At 44.0% G+C, this 15,143-nt stretch overlaps 1 protein-coding gene across 2 annotated transcripts in view; it reads left to right on the plus strand.

Moving 5' to 3' along the window:
- LOC143927234 (transient receptor potential cation channel subfamily M member 2-like) overlaps window positions 1-15,143 on the plus strand; it is a 219,172-nt gene that overhangs the window by 138,009 nt on the left and 66,020 nt on the right. For both annotated transcript variants that reach the window (XM_077451231.1, XM_077451230.1), the window contains exons 17-20: window positions 1,455-1,547; window positions 4,763-4,967; window positions 7,262-7,380; window positions 9,759-9,894. In XM_077451231.1, coding sequence (XP_077307357.1) covers window positions 1,455-1,547; window positions 4,763-4,967; window positions 7,262-7,380; window positions 9,759-9,894 — 553 coding nt within the window. The remainder of the gene's footprint in view (window positions 1-1,454; window positions 1,548-4,762; window positions 4,968-7,261; window positions 7,381-9,758; window positions 9,895-15,143) is intronic.

Genomic DNA, 15,143 nt, shown 5'->3' on the forward strand with positions numbered 1-15,143 from the left:
GAGGCAAAGCAAGACTCTGACAGCCACAATATGTAAAAGAAAAAACTGTGCTGGTAGACAACAAATGTGAAAATCAGCAACTCAAAGTGAAATACACACCAAACTAGAAAGAAAGAAAAAAGGGGAGCTGCGCTACAAAAAAGGAAGTATACACAGTGGAGTGACCAAGTGGAATGTTTATTTGATTGGCACATGTTTGGTCACTCCACTGTGTATACTTCCTTTTTTGTAGCGCAGCTCCCCTTTTTTCTTTTTTTTCTGACAGCCACAAGCATGACACCCAGAGGCAGAGGCAACAGCTGGAGGTCCGCTAATTGCATATTCCGGCTCTAGTGTGTACTAGGAGGATTTGTTTCATCTCTGTGTATCACCTGAGGCTATTCACTTCACTAGGTATATGAGCAGTGGCGGCCCGTCCATTAGGGGCGCACGGGTGCCGACCCTCCATCTATGTGTCTGGCCCCCTAATCTATATTTGGGGCCCCGGATGCATGGATTCCAATGGGGGGGGGGGGGTTAAGCAAGTGATTAGAGCCAGAGGCTCTATTAGGCTTCGAAATAGGGTGGGCTTGGGGCGGAGAGCACTGCGCTCCAAGCCCACCCAGTTGTGTGACAATATCGAATGAATATTCAATATTCTCAGACTGATCCTCCTCCTGGCCAATCAGGAAGCTGATTGGCATCCATATTTACCATCACTGTCCAGGCTGTCCGGTGAGATCATGGAAATCGATGTCCCCGGACTCCTCCCCCTTCCCTTCATTAGCAGACAGATGCACTTGGGGAAGGGGGGAGGAGTCTGGTGACGTTGATGTCCGTGACGTCACCGGATCTCCGACGGAGCTCCCTGAAGACCCGGAAGCCGGCAGAGAGGTGAGCACTGATCAGAAGAATTTTGATCGATCAAAAAAAATTAACGATTACTCGAGGAATTAATCTTTAATTTTCCCAGCCCTAATTAAAATAAAAAAACCTGTGTGTAGCAGCTGCCCTAATATTTACCTGAACCCCATCTGTATCCAGCAATGCCCATGAGTGCCTCGGCCGTCCAGGACTCTCCCTCCTGATTGGCAGAGACACAGCAGCGGCTTCACTGGCTCCCATGGCTGTCAATCAAAGTCAGTTAGCCAATCAGGAGAGAGAAGGGGCGGATTTTACTGATCTCGCTGTTGGTCCAACAAGAGACCAACTACAATGGAAAAGAATGCAGGTGGTGGTATTGGAAAGGGCCAGTTGCAGTTTTAGCAGCCAGGCTCCCTTGTTCTCTCACATGCCAGGCCTTCCTGGATATCACCAGACTTGGCCAATCAGTAGTCCGGGCCTGAACTCCAGATTGTGGAAGAAGTCCAGATTATGGAAAAAGTTAATAAAAAAGTTAATAACATTTCTTAATGTTATGCGCTTAGTTCCTATTGCTTTATTTCAGCCAATTATTGCTTTGCTTTTTTTTGTAGGAAAGGCTTTACAAATTCAACCTCTTTCCTTGATGGTCCAAATGAGCGGAGAAATCGGAGTATCCGCCAAGATACCAGAATCAAATCAGAGGGGTAAGGCAAAGAGGAGTGCTTCAAACATTATATTGCAGAATCCTGATTACAGATGGGCCGAACATCCCCCTGTTTGGTTCACAGCAGAACTCTCGAAACAGGGGAAAAGTTCTGCCCTGAACAGCAAACTCCATTGAAGTCTATGGGAGATGAACACGAGAAATCAAAAGTGCCCATTTTGAAGGCTTATATGCAAGTAATTGGCCATAAAAAGGGGTATGAGGGTCTGGGTACTGCCCTGGGGGAAATGCCTCAATGCAAAATATGTTATCAAAAACAATAGTTTTTTTTCTGGGGTAGTGATTTTAATGATGCTTAAAGTGCAATAAAAAAAAATTCCTTTAACCGCTTCAGCGGTTCAGAGCACTCTTTGGCGATTCGGCACTGCATCGCTTTGCCGGACAATTTCGCAGTCGTGCGACGTTGCACCCAAACAAAATTGAGGTCCTTTTTTTCTCATAAATAGAGCTTTCTTTTGATGGTATTTGATCACTTCTGCGATTTTTGATTTTTGCGCTATAAACAAAAAAAGAGCGACCATTTTGAAAAAAACACATTCTTTTTTTACTTTTTGCTATAATAAATATCCCCCAAAAATATATAAAAAAAACCATATTTTTCCTCAGTTTAGGCCGATATGTATTCTTCTACATACTTTTGGTAAAAAAATATCACAATAAGCGTATATTGATTGGTTTGCGCAAAAGTTATAGCGCCTACAAAATAGGGGATAGTTTTATGGCAATTTTTTTTTACATGTTTTTATTAGTAATGACGGTGATCTGACATTTTTATCAGGACTGCGACATTATGGCGGACACATCGGACAATTTTGACACTATTTTGGGACCATTGTCATTTATACAGCGGTCAGTGCTATAAAAATTCACTGATTACTGTGCAAATGACACTGGCAGTGAAGGGGTTAACCACTAGGGGCGATGAAGGGGCTAAGTGTGTCCTAGGGAGTGATTCTAACTGTGGGGGGGGTGGGCTTCAAGTCACATGACAGGGAGCGGGGATCTCTGTCATGACACAAGCCAAAATGGGGTAATGACTTGTTTAAACACTTCCCCGTTCTGAGGCACCGCGACACGATCGCCGGGAGACCGGCAGACATCGAGTCCGCCGGTCCCGTGGACACGGTTACGCTGTACGCGGCAGCGCGCGTGCGCCTGCTATCGCCGGCTCTTAAAGGGGACATACAGGTACGCCCATGTGCCTACCACTGCCATTGTGCCAATGTATATCGGCGTGCAGCAATCGGCAACTGGTTAAACAAAGTGCCTGGGGGGGGGGCCCTTAGTCTGCCTGTAAAGTGGTACCCATTCACCAAAATATTGTCAAAAAGTAATAAAAAAACCCAGACAGTTTTTGACAGTTCCTTTATTAAAAAATACAAAAACAGTGTCCCCCGATGAAAATCCATCGTCAATCACAATGCCTGCCGCCCCGCCGACCCTAAAAAGAAAAAAAATCGCTCCACCTGTCCTGGAGGCAAACCGCTGAATGGCTGGATTGCGTTTGATAGTTCTTTCGCTGGTTTGCCTTCACGACGGACGGAGTGGGGTGTTTTTTTTTTTGCTTGTTTTTGGGTCGGCGGTGCGGCGGGCGTCATGATTGGCGATGGATTTACATCGGGGGACACTGTTTTTTATTTTTTTTAATAAAGGTATTGTCAAAAACTGTCTCTGTGTTTTTATTACTTTTTTGACACTTTTTTGGTGAAAGTGTAGCGGTACCCATACTCATTCACATAGGCTTTTTAAAGGGTCTTCCAGACTCCGATAAGCCCCGCCCACAGACCCCCACAACCACAGCCCAGGATTGTGGGGAAAAAAACCCTTGCCCCCATCAACATGGGGACAATGTGCTTTGGGGTGGGGGGGGGGGCAGAGACCCCCTTCGCCAAAGCACCCACCCCCTTTATGTTGAGGGCATGTGGCCTGGTATGATTCAGCCCTCGCTCACCCCTCCCACCTTTCCTTGGCCTTCTAGTCTGCATGCTGGAATAAGGGTCTGGTGTGGATTTTGAGGGGCCCACGCTGTTTTTTTTTTATTTTTTATTGTGACATGTGGTTCCCCTTAAAATCCATACCAGACCCCAGGGGGTAGGATTGTGGGGGAGGCCCCCGCAGCATTTTTTGTTATTAAAAGTCAGCAGCTGCATGCTGACTTTTAATTTTTTTTTTTTTAAGCGGAACACCACTTTAAATATTTGGGGATGCCATGACATGGACAAACATCTACAAATCATATGATAAAGTCTTACCTTTTCACCTATATTCCCCATGTTACCAGGTTTTCCTGCATCACCAGGTACTCCAGGCCAGTGGCGGCCCGTCCATAGAGGGCTCACGGGTGCCGCCCCCTCCCATCCATGCGTCTGGCCCCCCCGATCTACATATCAGGGCACCGGACTATGGATTCCAATCAGGGGGGGAGTGTTTTTTTGAAGCACCTGATTAGAGCCAGAGGCTCTAATAGGCTTCAAATAGGGTGGGCTCAGGGCGCAATGCACTGTGCCCCTAACCCACCCAGTTGTTTGACGATAGCAAATTCATTTTTGTTATTTCCACACTAAAGTTTCTCCCCGCCATCCCCTCCACTTGCATCCTTGGACTCGCTACATCATCACCTGAAGTCTTCTGGAAAGAGCAGTTCTTTGTGTTCTTCTCAGGCCTCCAGTACTGAATATGATTGTTTCTGTATACAATTACCTTGGAATTACATTACCTTGGATTACGAGCATAATCCATTCCAGAAGAATGCTTGCAATCCAAAGCACTTGTATATCAAAGCGAGTTTCCCCATAGGAATCAAGGGAAACTCAGATAATTAGTTCCAAAGCCACTGCTTGTCTATGCAATACCGCATGTGGCCAGAGGTGGTGGGGGCACCAGAGACACTCGGAAACACTCGGGAAGCTCAGAGACCACTCAGAGATGCTCATAAACACTCAGACACTAGGGAATGGAGTGTTTCCAAGCGTCACGGGCGCCCCCGCACCTCTGGCCAAATGCGGTACTGCATACCCCAGAGGCTTGAATCCTGCTCGTCCTGAGAGACAACACTCCCAAACCGAGTCAGGATTTAAAGAAATAACAGCTCATATTGCAAAATGCTCGTAAACTGCGTTACTCGCAATCCGAGGTTCCACTGTATTAGTAATGACTAAACTCTGCTAACAGACTATGTTCTTATTTCTCCTACAGACTTAAACCGTACAGCTGTCTCTGGAAGCTTCAAGCTTTCTTCACCGCTCCAAATGTGAAATTCTATTATAACGTTGTGTCATATGTTGGATTTTTGTGGCTTTTTGCATATGTTCTGACAACTGACTTCCAGACTTATCCATCCTGGAGGGAGTATCTATTGTACATTTGGGTCTTCTCCATCTTTACCGAGGAGCTACGTCAGGTAATGTTAGTCGTATTGTTATGATAATTATATTGTATTTACTTAACCCCATAAGTTTGTGCAGCTCTTGACATAGACAGCACAGTTTAAGTACAATTCAGCATGAGGACAAAGCTGGCCATACCAGCGAGATGAATTAATAAAAGGGAGCCAATTCCCCCATCCACCTTGAGAGACCAAGGGAGTAGAATTTTTTGAGGAGGAGCAGATGGTCAACCATTTTAAAGGCAGCAGGAAGGTCTCATAGTATGGTTACTAAGTCTAGCCGTTGGTTGCAGCCAGGGCCGGGGCAAGGGGTGGGCAGGAGGGGCGGCTGCCCCTGGTGCAATGGTTTATTGCAGGGGTAGGGGGCACCCTGACCCTAACCCTAAGGGAAAGGGGGGCGCAGTTTGGCATCTTTGCCCTGGGCGCTGGAGGACCTTGTCCCGGCACTGGCTGCAGCAGCTATTAAGTCAAGAAAAAGGGTGTGGTAGCAGTTCAGACTAGACATTCTAGAACAGCCTTTCTCAAACTTTTCAAAACAGAGGAACCCTTGAAATAGTTCTCCGGTCTCGGGGGAACCCCTGCTAAAAATTAGAAAATCAACACCTCATGATACAATAGTGTAATGATCAGTGGGAAGAATGGTCCTTACATTTGGGATCATTGGGAAGAATTGCCTCCTTACAGATAGCTAAAAAGATCAATGGTGTCAGTGGGAACTTATCAGAAATTGCCCAATGCTGAAGGAACCCCTAGCAACCTTTGGAGGAACCCTGGTTGAGAATCACTGTTCTAGAAGTTTGGAGAAAGGAGATGGGTCTTAAGGTGTTCAGACTGGTGGGGTCCACTGAGGGTTTTTAAGTTTGTGGTAACCAGTGCATGTTTAAGAGAGGAAGTGGAAGATATCAGTAAGCCCTTGTACACACGGTCGGACATTCTGACAACCAAATCCGTTGGATTTTGTCCGACGGATTTTGTCCGACAGATTTTGTCCGAAACTGTTGCATACATACGGTCGGACAAAGTTGTCGGAAAATCCGATTGTACATAACGTGGTGACGTTATTTCGTTACGACGGGACTACGTTCAGGCTAGTAGCCAAGAGCTTTGGTCTAGGAATTTGATCTGAGCACTTTGTCCGTCGGAGTAGGCTACACATGATCGGAGTATGTCCGATCGGAGCATTTTGTCGGAAAATTTAACGGACAAGTTGGAAAACTTGGTCCATCGGATACTCCGACGGAAACAGTCCGATGGAGACCACACACAGTCAGATTATCCGACAAAACGTTCCGATAGGACACATTCCGTCTGAATCTCTGACCGTGTGTACAAGGGCTTAGAGGCCATCAGAGAAACGTTTAGCAATTTCCTTTCTGTAATAACATGGTCAAAAGGAGAAAGTGTTGAATTTGGTGGTAGACATGGGATGTTAAGTGGGTTAGATAATTGGACATACTGTATTTACCTCATTAAACATGGTCACTGTTTACATGGTGTTACAGCTGTGTCTGTATAAGTTCTGTTGGTGCTGCCACTTACCTGCAAATGAAGCCCGCGATGTCCCCGCTGGTGGCTGCATATATCTTCACCCTTGGTCCTTCCGGGGGCCGTGGGCCTCGGTTCTGTGACTGCCCGGAGTAGTGTGACGTCACATGTGCGTGGGAGCCGGCATTCGTGGCATGAGCCCCCTAGAAACGATCATGCCCTTTGTTCAGTGCGCATGCGCTAATGGTGTTGGGGTAAGCGTATATGGTAAATATCTCCTAAACCTGCAAGGTCCATAAAGACATGGATGAGCGAGTTTGGGATGGAGGAAATTGACTGGCCTATACAGAGTCCTGACCTCAACTCGATAGAACACCTTTGAGATAAATTAGAGAGGAGACTGCGAGCCAGGCCTTCTCGCCCACATCAGTGCCTGACCTCACAAATGTGCTTCTGGAAGAATGGTCAAACCTTCCCATAGACACACTCCTAAACCTTGTGGACGGCCTTCCCAGAAGAGATGAAGCTGTTATAGCTGCAAAGGGTGGGCCAACTCAATATTGAACCCTATGGACTAAGGCTGGGATGCCATTAAAGTTTATGTTTGTATTTGTCAGGCCAGAGTGATGGTCTTTTCCACTGAACAGATTCCCGTAACCTTTTCAGAGTTTCCAAGTACAGTAAAACCTTGGTTTGAGAGTAACTTGGTTGCATTTTTATCTTCTTGTCAATTGTCTCTATGTCATGTTCCTGCCGGCCTTCTGATCTGTATAGATCTTAGTACATGTTCTAATTCTTTGACTGCCCTGTCCTCTGCCTTACAGCTGTTTTATGACCCGGAGCATCGTGGCATTGTGAAGAGTTCTGTCCAATACATTACGGAGTTTTGGAACCAGGTGGATTCGCTGGCTTTGGGGTTATTCGCTGTTGGGCTCATATGCAGGTGAGGCATCTAGCAATAGTCCTGACTGCGACTTTCAAAAAATGAACTTCTATGTAGCACTTACCCCCAAAGGAGGTATTTGATTGGGCTCTACCGTTCCTTCACTGTTCCACCATGTCTGTCATAGGTCCCATTAAATATTCCTTTTCATAGATTTCGACTCACCAACACATAGTCTCTTTTTCCAATGCTTTATTTAGGAAACGACATTCCAATAGTGGGATGGAGGATTTAGGGGAATTCAGGTACCTTTTTACTTGCAAGTCAGGGATACTTTCTTTAATCCAGAGGATAAGAGCTCCACAACTGGATCTAGCAACCACCGGATAGGCCTCTCTCACTGACCTAGAAGCTGATGCGATGCTCAGTCATAGTCTCAGCCAGAGACTTTAAGATTCAATAGAACTGTTACACAATCCTCTGCCACAGGATTGGGTAATTAGCAACTTTTTGCATTGTCAAGGCTTATTCACATAGTACCAGTTCCTTTTTCCTGAACCGACGGTACTGTGTGGTAGGTGACCCGGGATGCATCCTCCAACTGAGTCCCCAGGCTCTTCTAGAGGCACTGGCCTTGTTGCTCGGTCCTCTCTCTGAAAAGTCCTCTCCTGGATCCTCCAGTCGCTTGGCTTCTTCCCGCAGGCAAGACAGCACAGGACCGCCCCCTGGATCGGTAGGCCCCAAGACTTTTGGGCCTACCTCTTCAGTAACGATGCCTCAGGCCAGCCGTCCCCGAGATAACTTAGTGGGCAGTAGATATGGGTGCCGTCAATAAATTTGTTTTGTTCCGTTCAATTCCGGTTCGTATTAGAATTAATTCGTACTTTGTATTTCGTGTCCGAAATTCAATTTCAATTCGTACGAAATACGAATTGTCGTTAGGTTCGTTAACTTGCACGAATGTTCTTTATGATGAATTTAAAGGCAAAAATATACCTCAATATGACAGTCGATGCTGATGGAAGTTTGTTTTTTATCCGAAATTCTGTTGAAGAATTTCCTATCCGAAATACAAATTTTCGTTAGATAAGGGGCTCCCACCATCCCTGTGCTGTTCTGACTTCCTCCTGGGGCTGTACCCCTGCTGTGCTCAGTATGTCAGCACAGCACAGGAATTTGGGTACAGCCCCAGGAGGAAGTCAGCATAGCACAGGGATGGTGGGAGCCCCTCATAATAAGCATAATGAGTCGTCGACGCGACGATGACTGATCCGAAAAAAGCTGGGCAGCTCTAAAAACACATTGGGGGTTATTTACGAAAGGCAAATCCACTTTGCACTGCAAGTGCACTTGGAAGTGCAATCGCTGTAAATCTGAGGGGTAGATCTGAAATGAGGGGAAACTCTGCTGATTTTATCATCCAATCATGTGCAAGCTAAAATGCTGTTTTTTATTGTCCTTGCATGTCCCCCAAGGATTTAGAGTGACTGCACTTCTAAGTGCACTTGTAGTGCAAAGTGGATTTGCCTTTCGTAAATAACCCCCGTAGTCATGCCCTCTGTGTGGTCCACTAGTGTATGACATCACTTCTAGTCTGGCATTGCGTTCCACAGTGAGCCCTGCTTCCTGGTTCTATTTGCTTCCTGGTTTCTTCCCCAGCTTGTGGTGATGATACAGCTAAATAGCCTGGAGTTGGGGATAACTTCAGACCGCTAAGCTGTCTGTTTCAAACGTTTTGATGAGAGGCAATGTTTATCACCTCTTTTATGTGAGTTGCCACTTTGTCATTTTTATAATTAAAGCTTTTGCATTACTACACTTAGTTTGGTGCCCTCTTGTGTTCTTAAATAAAACATGAATTGCTTGCTATAGGCAAGGTGGACACATTTTGATTTTGTTCTCTCTTATAAATGAAACCCTGGTAACACAGTCTAATGCCGCATACACGCGATCAGAATTTTGGTCGGAAAAAGCTCTGATGGTTTTCCCGACGGAATTCCGATGGGATTTCGCTCAAGCTGTCTTGCATACACACGGTCACACCAAATTCCGACCGTCAAGAACGCGGTGACGTACAACACGTACGACGGGACTAGAAAAGGGAAATTCAATACCCAGTAGCCAATAGCTTCCGTCTCGTAGTTGAATCTGAGCATGCGTGAGTTTTTGCGTGTCAGAATTGCATACACACGATCGGAATTTTTGCTAGAAAGTTTTTCCGTCGGAAAAAAATTGAGAACATGCTCTCAAATTTTTGCTGGCGGGAATTCGGCCAGCTAAATTCCGATGGAGCCTACACACGGTCACATTTTCCGATGAAAAGCTCTCATCTGTCTTCTGCTGGCCAAAATTCCGATCTTGTGCACACGGCATTAAATTATGTGAGATAAGACTTGCATTGCATTTCATACTTCTAACCGCTTTCTTTCTGTGTCCAGATTGGTTCGGATGGACACTGTCTATCTGGGTCGGGTGTTCCTGTCTATAGACTTCATGATATTCTGCATCCGCCTCATGCACATCTTTTCGGTCAGCAAAGTTCTTGGTCCTAAGATTATCATCCTCCGCAGAATGGTAAGACCGTAGGGCCTTTGCTTTAAAAAAATATATATAATGTTTGGGGGTTCAAAGTAATTTTACATGAAAAAATATATATCTTTTTTTTGTTGGAAACAAAAAGTGCCAGAAAGGACTTTGTGGTTAGAAGAGTGTGTGACATAAGCTTCTAATGTTGTGTATAAAATGCCAGGACAGTTCAACACCCCCCCCCCCCCCCCCAAATGACCCCTTTTTGGAAAGTAGACACCCCAAACTATTTGCTGATAGGCATTTTGAGTCCATGGAATATTTTATATTTTGCCACAGGTTTTGGAAAAATTACAAACTTTTTATTTATTTTGCACAAATTGTCACTAAAGGATATATTGCTCAAACTTGCCATAGGCCTATGTGAAATGACACCACAAAATACATTCTGTTGCTTCTCCTGAGTACGGGGATACCACATGTGTGAGACTTTTTGAGAGCCTAGCCGCGTACGGGACCCCGAAAACCAATCACCGCCTTCAGGATTTCTAATGCCGTGTACACACGAGCGGAATGTCCAACAGATAAAGTCCGATGGGAGCTTTTCATCGTATATTCCGATCGCGTGTATGCCCCATCTGACTTTTTGCGTTGAAAATTCTGACCAAAAAAACTACGTATGCTCTGAAGCAAGTACGAGACGGAAGCTATTAGCTACTGGCTATTGAACTTCCTTTTTTTCTAGTCCCGTCGTACGTGGCGAACATCACCACGTTCTTGACGATCGGACTATGGTGTGATCGTGTGCAAGACAGTTTCAGTGGAATTCCATCAGAGCTCCGTCGGAAAAACCTTCAGAGTTTATTCCGACGGGAAAACCGGTCGTGTGTACAGGGCATAAGGCCGTAAAATGGTGATTTTACTTCCTCGCTACCTATCACAGTTTTGGGGGCCATGAAATGTCAACCCCCCCCCCCCAAAAAAAAAATGACCTCGTTTTGGAAAGTAGACATTTAAAGCTATTTGCTTAAGAGGCATGTGGAGTCCATGGAATATTTTATATTTTTCCACAAGATCTGGGAAATTACACTTCTTTTTTTTTTTTTTCACAAAGTTGTCGCTAAATGATATATTTCTCAAACATGCCATTGGCCTATGTGAAATTACACCCCAAAATGCATTCTGCTGCCTCTCCTGAGTACGGGGATACCACATGTGGGAGACTTTTTCAGAGCCTAGCCGTGTACAGGACCCCGAAAACCAAGCACGGCATAACATTGTGATTTCACTTCTCACTGCTTATCACAGTTAGCCCTTGTACACGCGGTCGGAGATTCCGTCGGAATGTTTCCTATCGGAGCGTTTTGTCGGATATTCCAACTGTGTGTGGTCTGCATCGGACTGTTTCCGTCGGAATATCCGTCGGACCAACTTTTCCAACTTGCCGGAAATATTTTCCGACAAAATGCTCCGATCGGACATACTCCGATCATGTGTAGCCTACTCCGACGGACAAGGTGCCACGCATGCTCAGATCAAATTGCTCGACCAAAGCTATTGGCTACTAGCCTGAACGTAGTCCCGTCGTAACGAAATAACGTTATCACATTATGTATAATCGAATTTTCCGACAACTTGGTCCGACCGTGTGTATGCAACATCACTTCCGGACCTGGTCCGGAATTAATCCGTTGGAATAACTCCGACGGATTTGGTCGTCGGAATCTCCGACCGTCTGTACAAGGGCTTACGGAGGCCCTGAAATGTCCAGATAGCACAAAACCACCCCAAATGACCCCATTTTAGAAAGTAGACACCCCAATGTATTTGCTAAGAGGCATGGTGAGTATTTTGCAGCTCACATTTGTTTTTGAAAATTAAGGAAGAAAATAAAAATATATATATTCTTTTCTTTTTTTAATTTTCAAAACTTTGTGACAAAAAGCAAAATCTGAAAAATACCTAATATGCCTCTCGGCAAATATCTTGGGGTGTCTACTTTCCAATATGGGGTCATTTGGGGAGGTTATGTGCTGTCTTGGAATTTCATGTCCTTCGAAACTGTGATAGGCAGTGTGGAGTGAAATCAAAAATTTACGCCCTTAGAAAGCCTGAAGGCGGTGATTGGTTTTCGGGGTCCTGTACGTGGTTTGACTGCCAAAACGTTCCACACATGTGGCATCCCCGTACTCAGGAGAAGCAGCAGAATGTATTTAAGAGTTTAATTCCATTAATTAATTAATACATTTTCCTGAAACTTGTGGCAAAATATACAATATTCCATGGACTCAACCTGCCTCTCAGCTAATAGCTTGAAGTGTCTACTTTCCAAAATGGGGTAATTTGAGGGGGGGGGGGGGTTGTGCTATCTTGACATTTCATGGCCTCGGAAACTGTGATAGGTAGTGAGGAAGTGAAATCACCATTTTACGGCCTTAGAAAGCCTGAAGGCTGTGATTGGATTTCGAGGTCCTGTACACGGCTAGGCTCCCAAAAAGTCCAACAAATGAGGTATCCCGGTACTCAGGAGAAGCAGCAAAATGTATTTTGGGGTGTAATTCCACATAGGCCCATGCCATGTTTGAGCAATATATATAATTTAGTGACAACTTTGTGCAAAAAAAAAAAAAAAGGCTGTATTTGTCCCGCAACTTGTGCCAAAATATAAAATATTCCATGGACTCAACATGCCTCTCAGAAAATAGCTTGGGATGTCTACTTTCCAAATTGGGGTCATTTGGGCATTTTATGGCCTTCAAAACTATGATAGGTAGTGAGGAGTGAAATTAAAATTTTACGCCCTTAGAAATCCTGAAGGTGGTGATTGGTTTGGGGTCCGTACACGGCTAGGATCCCAAAAAGTCTCACACATGAGGTATCCCCGTACTCAGGAGAAGCAGCAGAATGTATTTTGGGTTATAATTCTACATATATCCATGGCATGTGCGAGTAATATATCATTTAGTGGCAACTTTGTATCATTTTTTCAAACTGACAAAAAAAATAAAATGCTCAATGGGCTCAACAACGTGCCTCTCAGCAATTTTCTTGGGGTGTCTACTTTCCAATTGGGGGGGGGGGGGGGGGGGGTTGTACTGCCCTGCCATTTTAGCACCTCAAAAAATGAGATGCAGTCATAAATTAAAAGCTGTGTAAATTCCAGAAAATGTACCCTAGTTTGTAGACGCTATAACCTATGCACAAACCAATACATATACGCTTATTGACATTTTTTTTTTGTTACCAAAGACATGTGGTTAAATATATTTTGGCCTAAATGTATGACTAAAATTGAGTTCGTTGGATTTTTTTATAACAAAAAGTAGAAAATATAATTTTTTCCACAATTTTCGGTCTTTTTCAGTTTATATTGCAAAAAAAACAAATTGCAGAGGAAATCACATACCATCAAAAGAAAGCTCTATTTGGGGGGGGGGGGGGGGGGAGGACACAAATTTTGTTTGGGTACAGCATTTCATGACCAGTTAAAGCAGCGCAGTGCCAAATAATAAAAAGTGCTCTGGTCATTGAGGGGCCAATTCTTCTGGGCTGAAGTGGTTAAAGGTTATAAAGATAAACTAATTTGTCAGACACATGTACCCTCTTAGTGTCTGTCCTCTCTGGCCTTAATTGACAAATATCTACTGTATCCCAACTGTAGGAGGTACAAGATACACAAGGAGCCCACAAGTAAACTAAACTGGAGCCATAGTGGCAGAAATGCATATTTCTCTTGTTTGATAACTGCATTGAAAAGCACAGCGTTACTTGAACTGTATTCCAGGATTTGCTTGTCTTCAGCTGAGACAACTTGCAATAATTTAAGACATTGCATAAAGTCTCAGATCTCTTTCATGAGGTCTTTATGTTATATAGTTTGAATACTATGTCTTAGATATATTACAGTGCCTTGAAAATGTATAAATAACATTTTCCACATGTTACAACCAATAATGGCACAACCATGTTACAACCAACCAATGGCATATAATTGTGGACTGATGTCATCACTGCTCCGGCTAGTCACAGCGCCGGAGCAGCGATACCCGGAAGTTACTCTGGGTATCATGGCGGCGTCAGAGGAGGTGAATGAGGGTCACTTCTGGGGCTTCAAACTCAGGTAAGTAATTCATAATGAGCTAGTATGCTATGCATACTAGCTACCTTTGTGTCCTGCAGTTTTTTGTTTTTTTTTTCGTTTTCGTTTTTTCTGAAGAGAGGGTTTACTTCCTCTTTAAGTGACTTCTGAAGGCAATTGGTATTTTAGTAAATAGGGTTGAATACAAATGCATGCCACACATTTCAAATATTTATTTGTAGAAAATGTTGAAAAACATTTATCATTTTCCTTCCACTTCACAATTATGTGCCACTTTGTGTTTGTCTATCACATAAATACATTTACATTTTTGGTTGTAACATGAAAAAAATTTGGAAAATTTAAAGGGCAGGAATACTTTTTCAAGGCACCGTATTTATCATTGTAAAATAGCATATTCCACACCTATATGAGCTTGTTGGGCATCCTGTTACAAAATCATGAGCATCAAATTATGTTAATCCCTATTCCTCTTTGCAATTATAATAGCCTCCACTATTCTGGGAAAGATTTCTAAAAGATTTTGAAGTGTGTCTGTGAGAATGGATGTTGGGTTAGAAGACCTGGCTTACAATCGGTGTTCTAGTTTCTCCCAAAGGTGTTCAATAGGGTTGAGGCAGGCCACACCAGTTGCACCACACCATAATCAGCCATGTTGGAGCAGAAAGAGGACTTCTCCAAACCGTTGCCACAACATTGAAAATATAACATTGACTAACATTGACACTTTGTGTGCTGTAGCCTTAACAGAACCCTTCACTGACAATACCTGAACTCAATCATTTGAACGGGTGGCAACATATTTATGGACATAAACTAGGTGTGATGGTCAGGTGTCCAGAAACTTTTGGCCATATAGTGTATTTAGCTATCAGTATCAATATAATACAAAAGATTACTCAATCAGAAGAAACAGATGTTAACAATTTAAGATCTTTAATAGAAAGAAGGATCCACCGCTCCACCAGGAAACTGGCCACTCCAAACAGATAGGGGTCCCAGGTGCAGGCTGATTGCACTAGCCAAATGGAAGAAACTAAAAAACTCTGGATAGCCGCACTCCAGATCAGGTAAAATAGATTGTGCCTTTATTAATTCCACTAAAAAACCTTCACATCATACGAGTCACAAAAGCAAAGGGAATGTAGAACAGGAAACTCTGACGCGTTTCACGCTGAAATTAGCGCTTACTCATAGC

The sequence above is a fragment of the Lithobates pipiens genome, unplaced genomic scaffold (assembly GCF_037356315.1).
Source record: "Lithobates pipiens isolate NorthernLeopardFrog02 unplaced genomic scaffold, aLitPip1_a1.2 Scaffold_23, whole genome shotgun sequence".
NCBI classification, from domain to species: domain Eukaryota; kingdom Metazoa; phylum Chordata; class Amphibia; order Anura; family Ranidae; genus Lithobates; species Lithobates pipiens.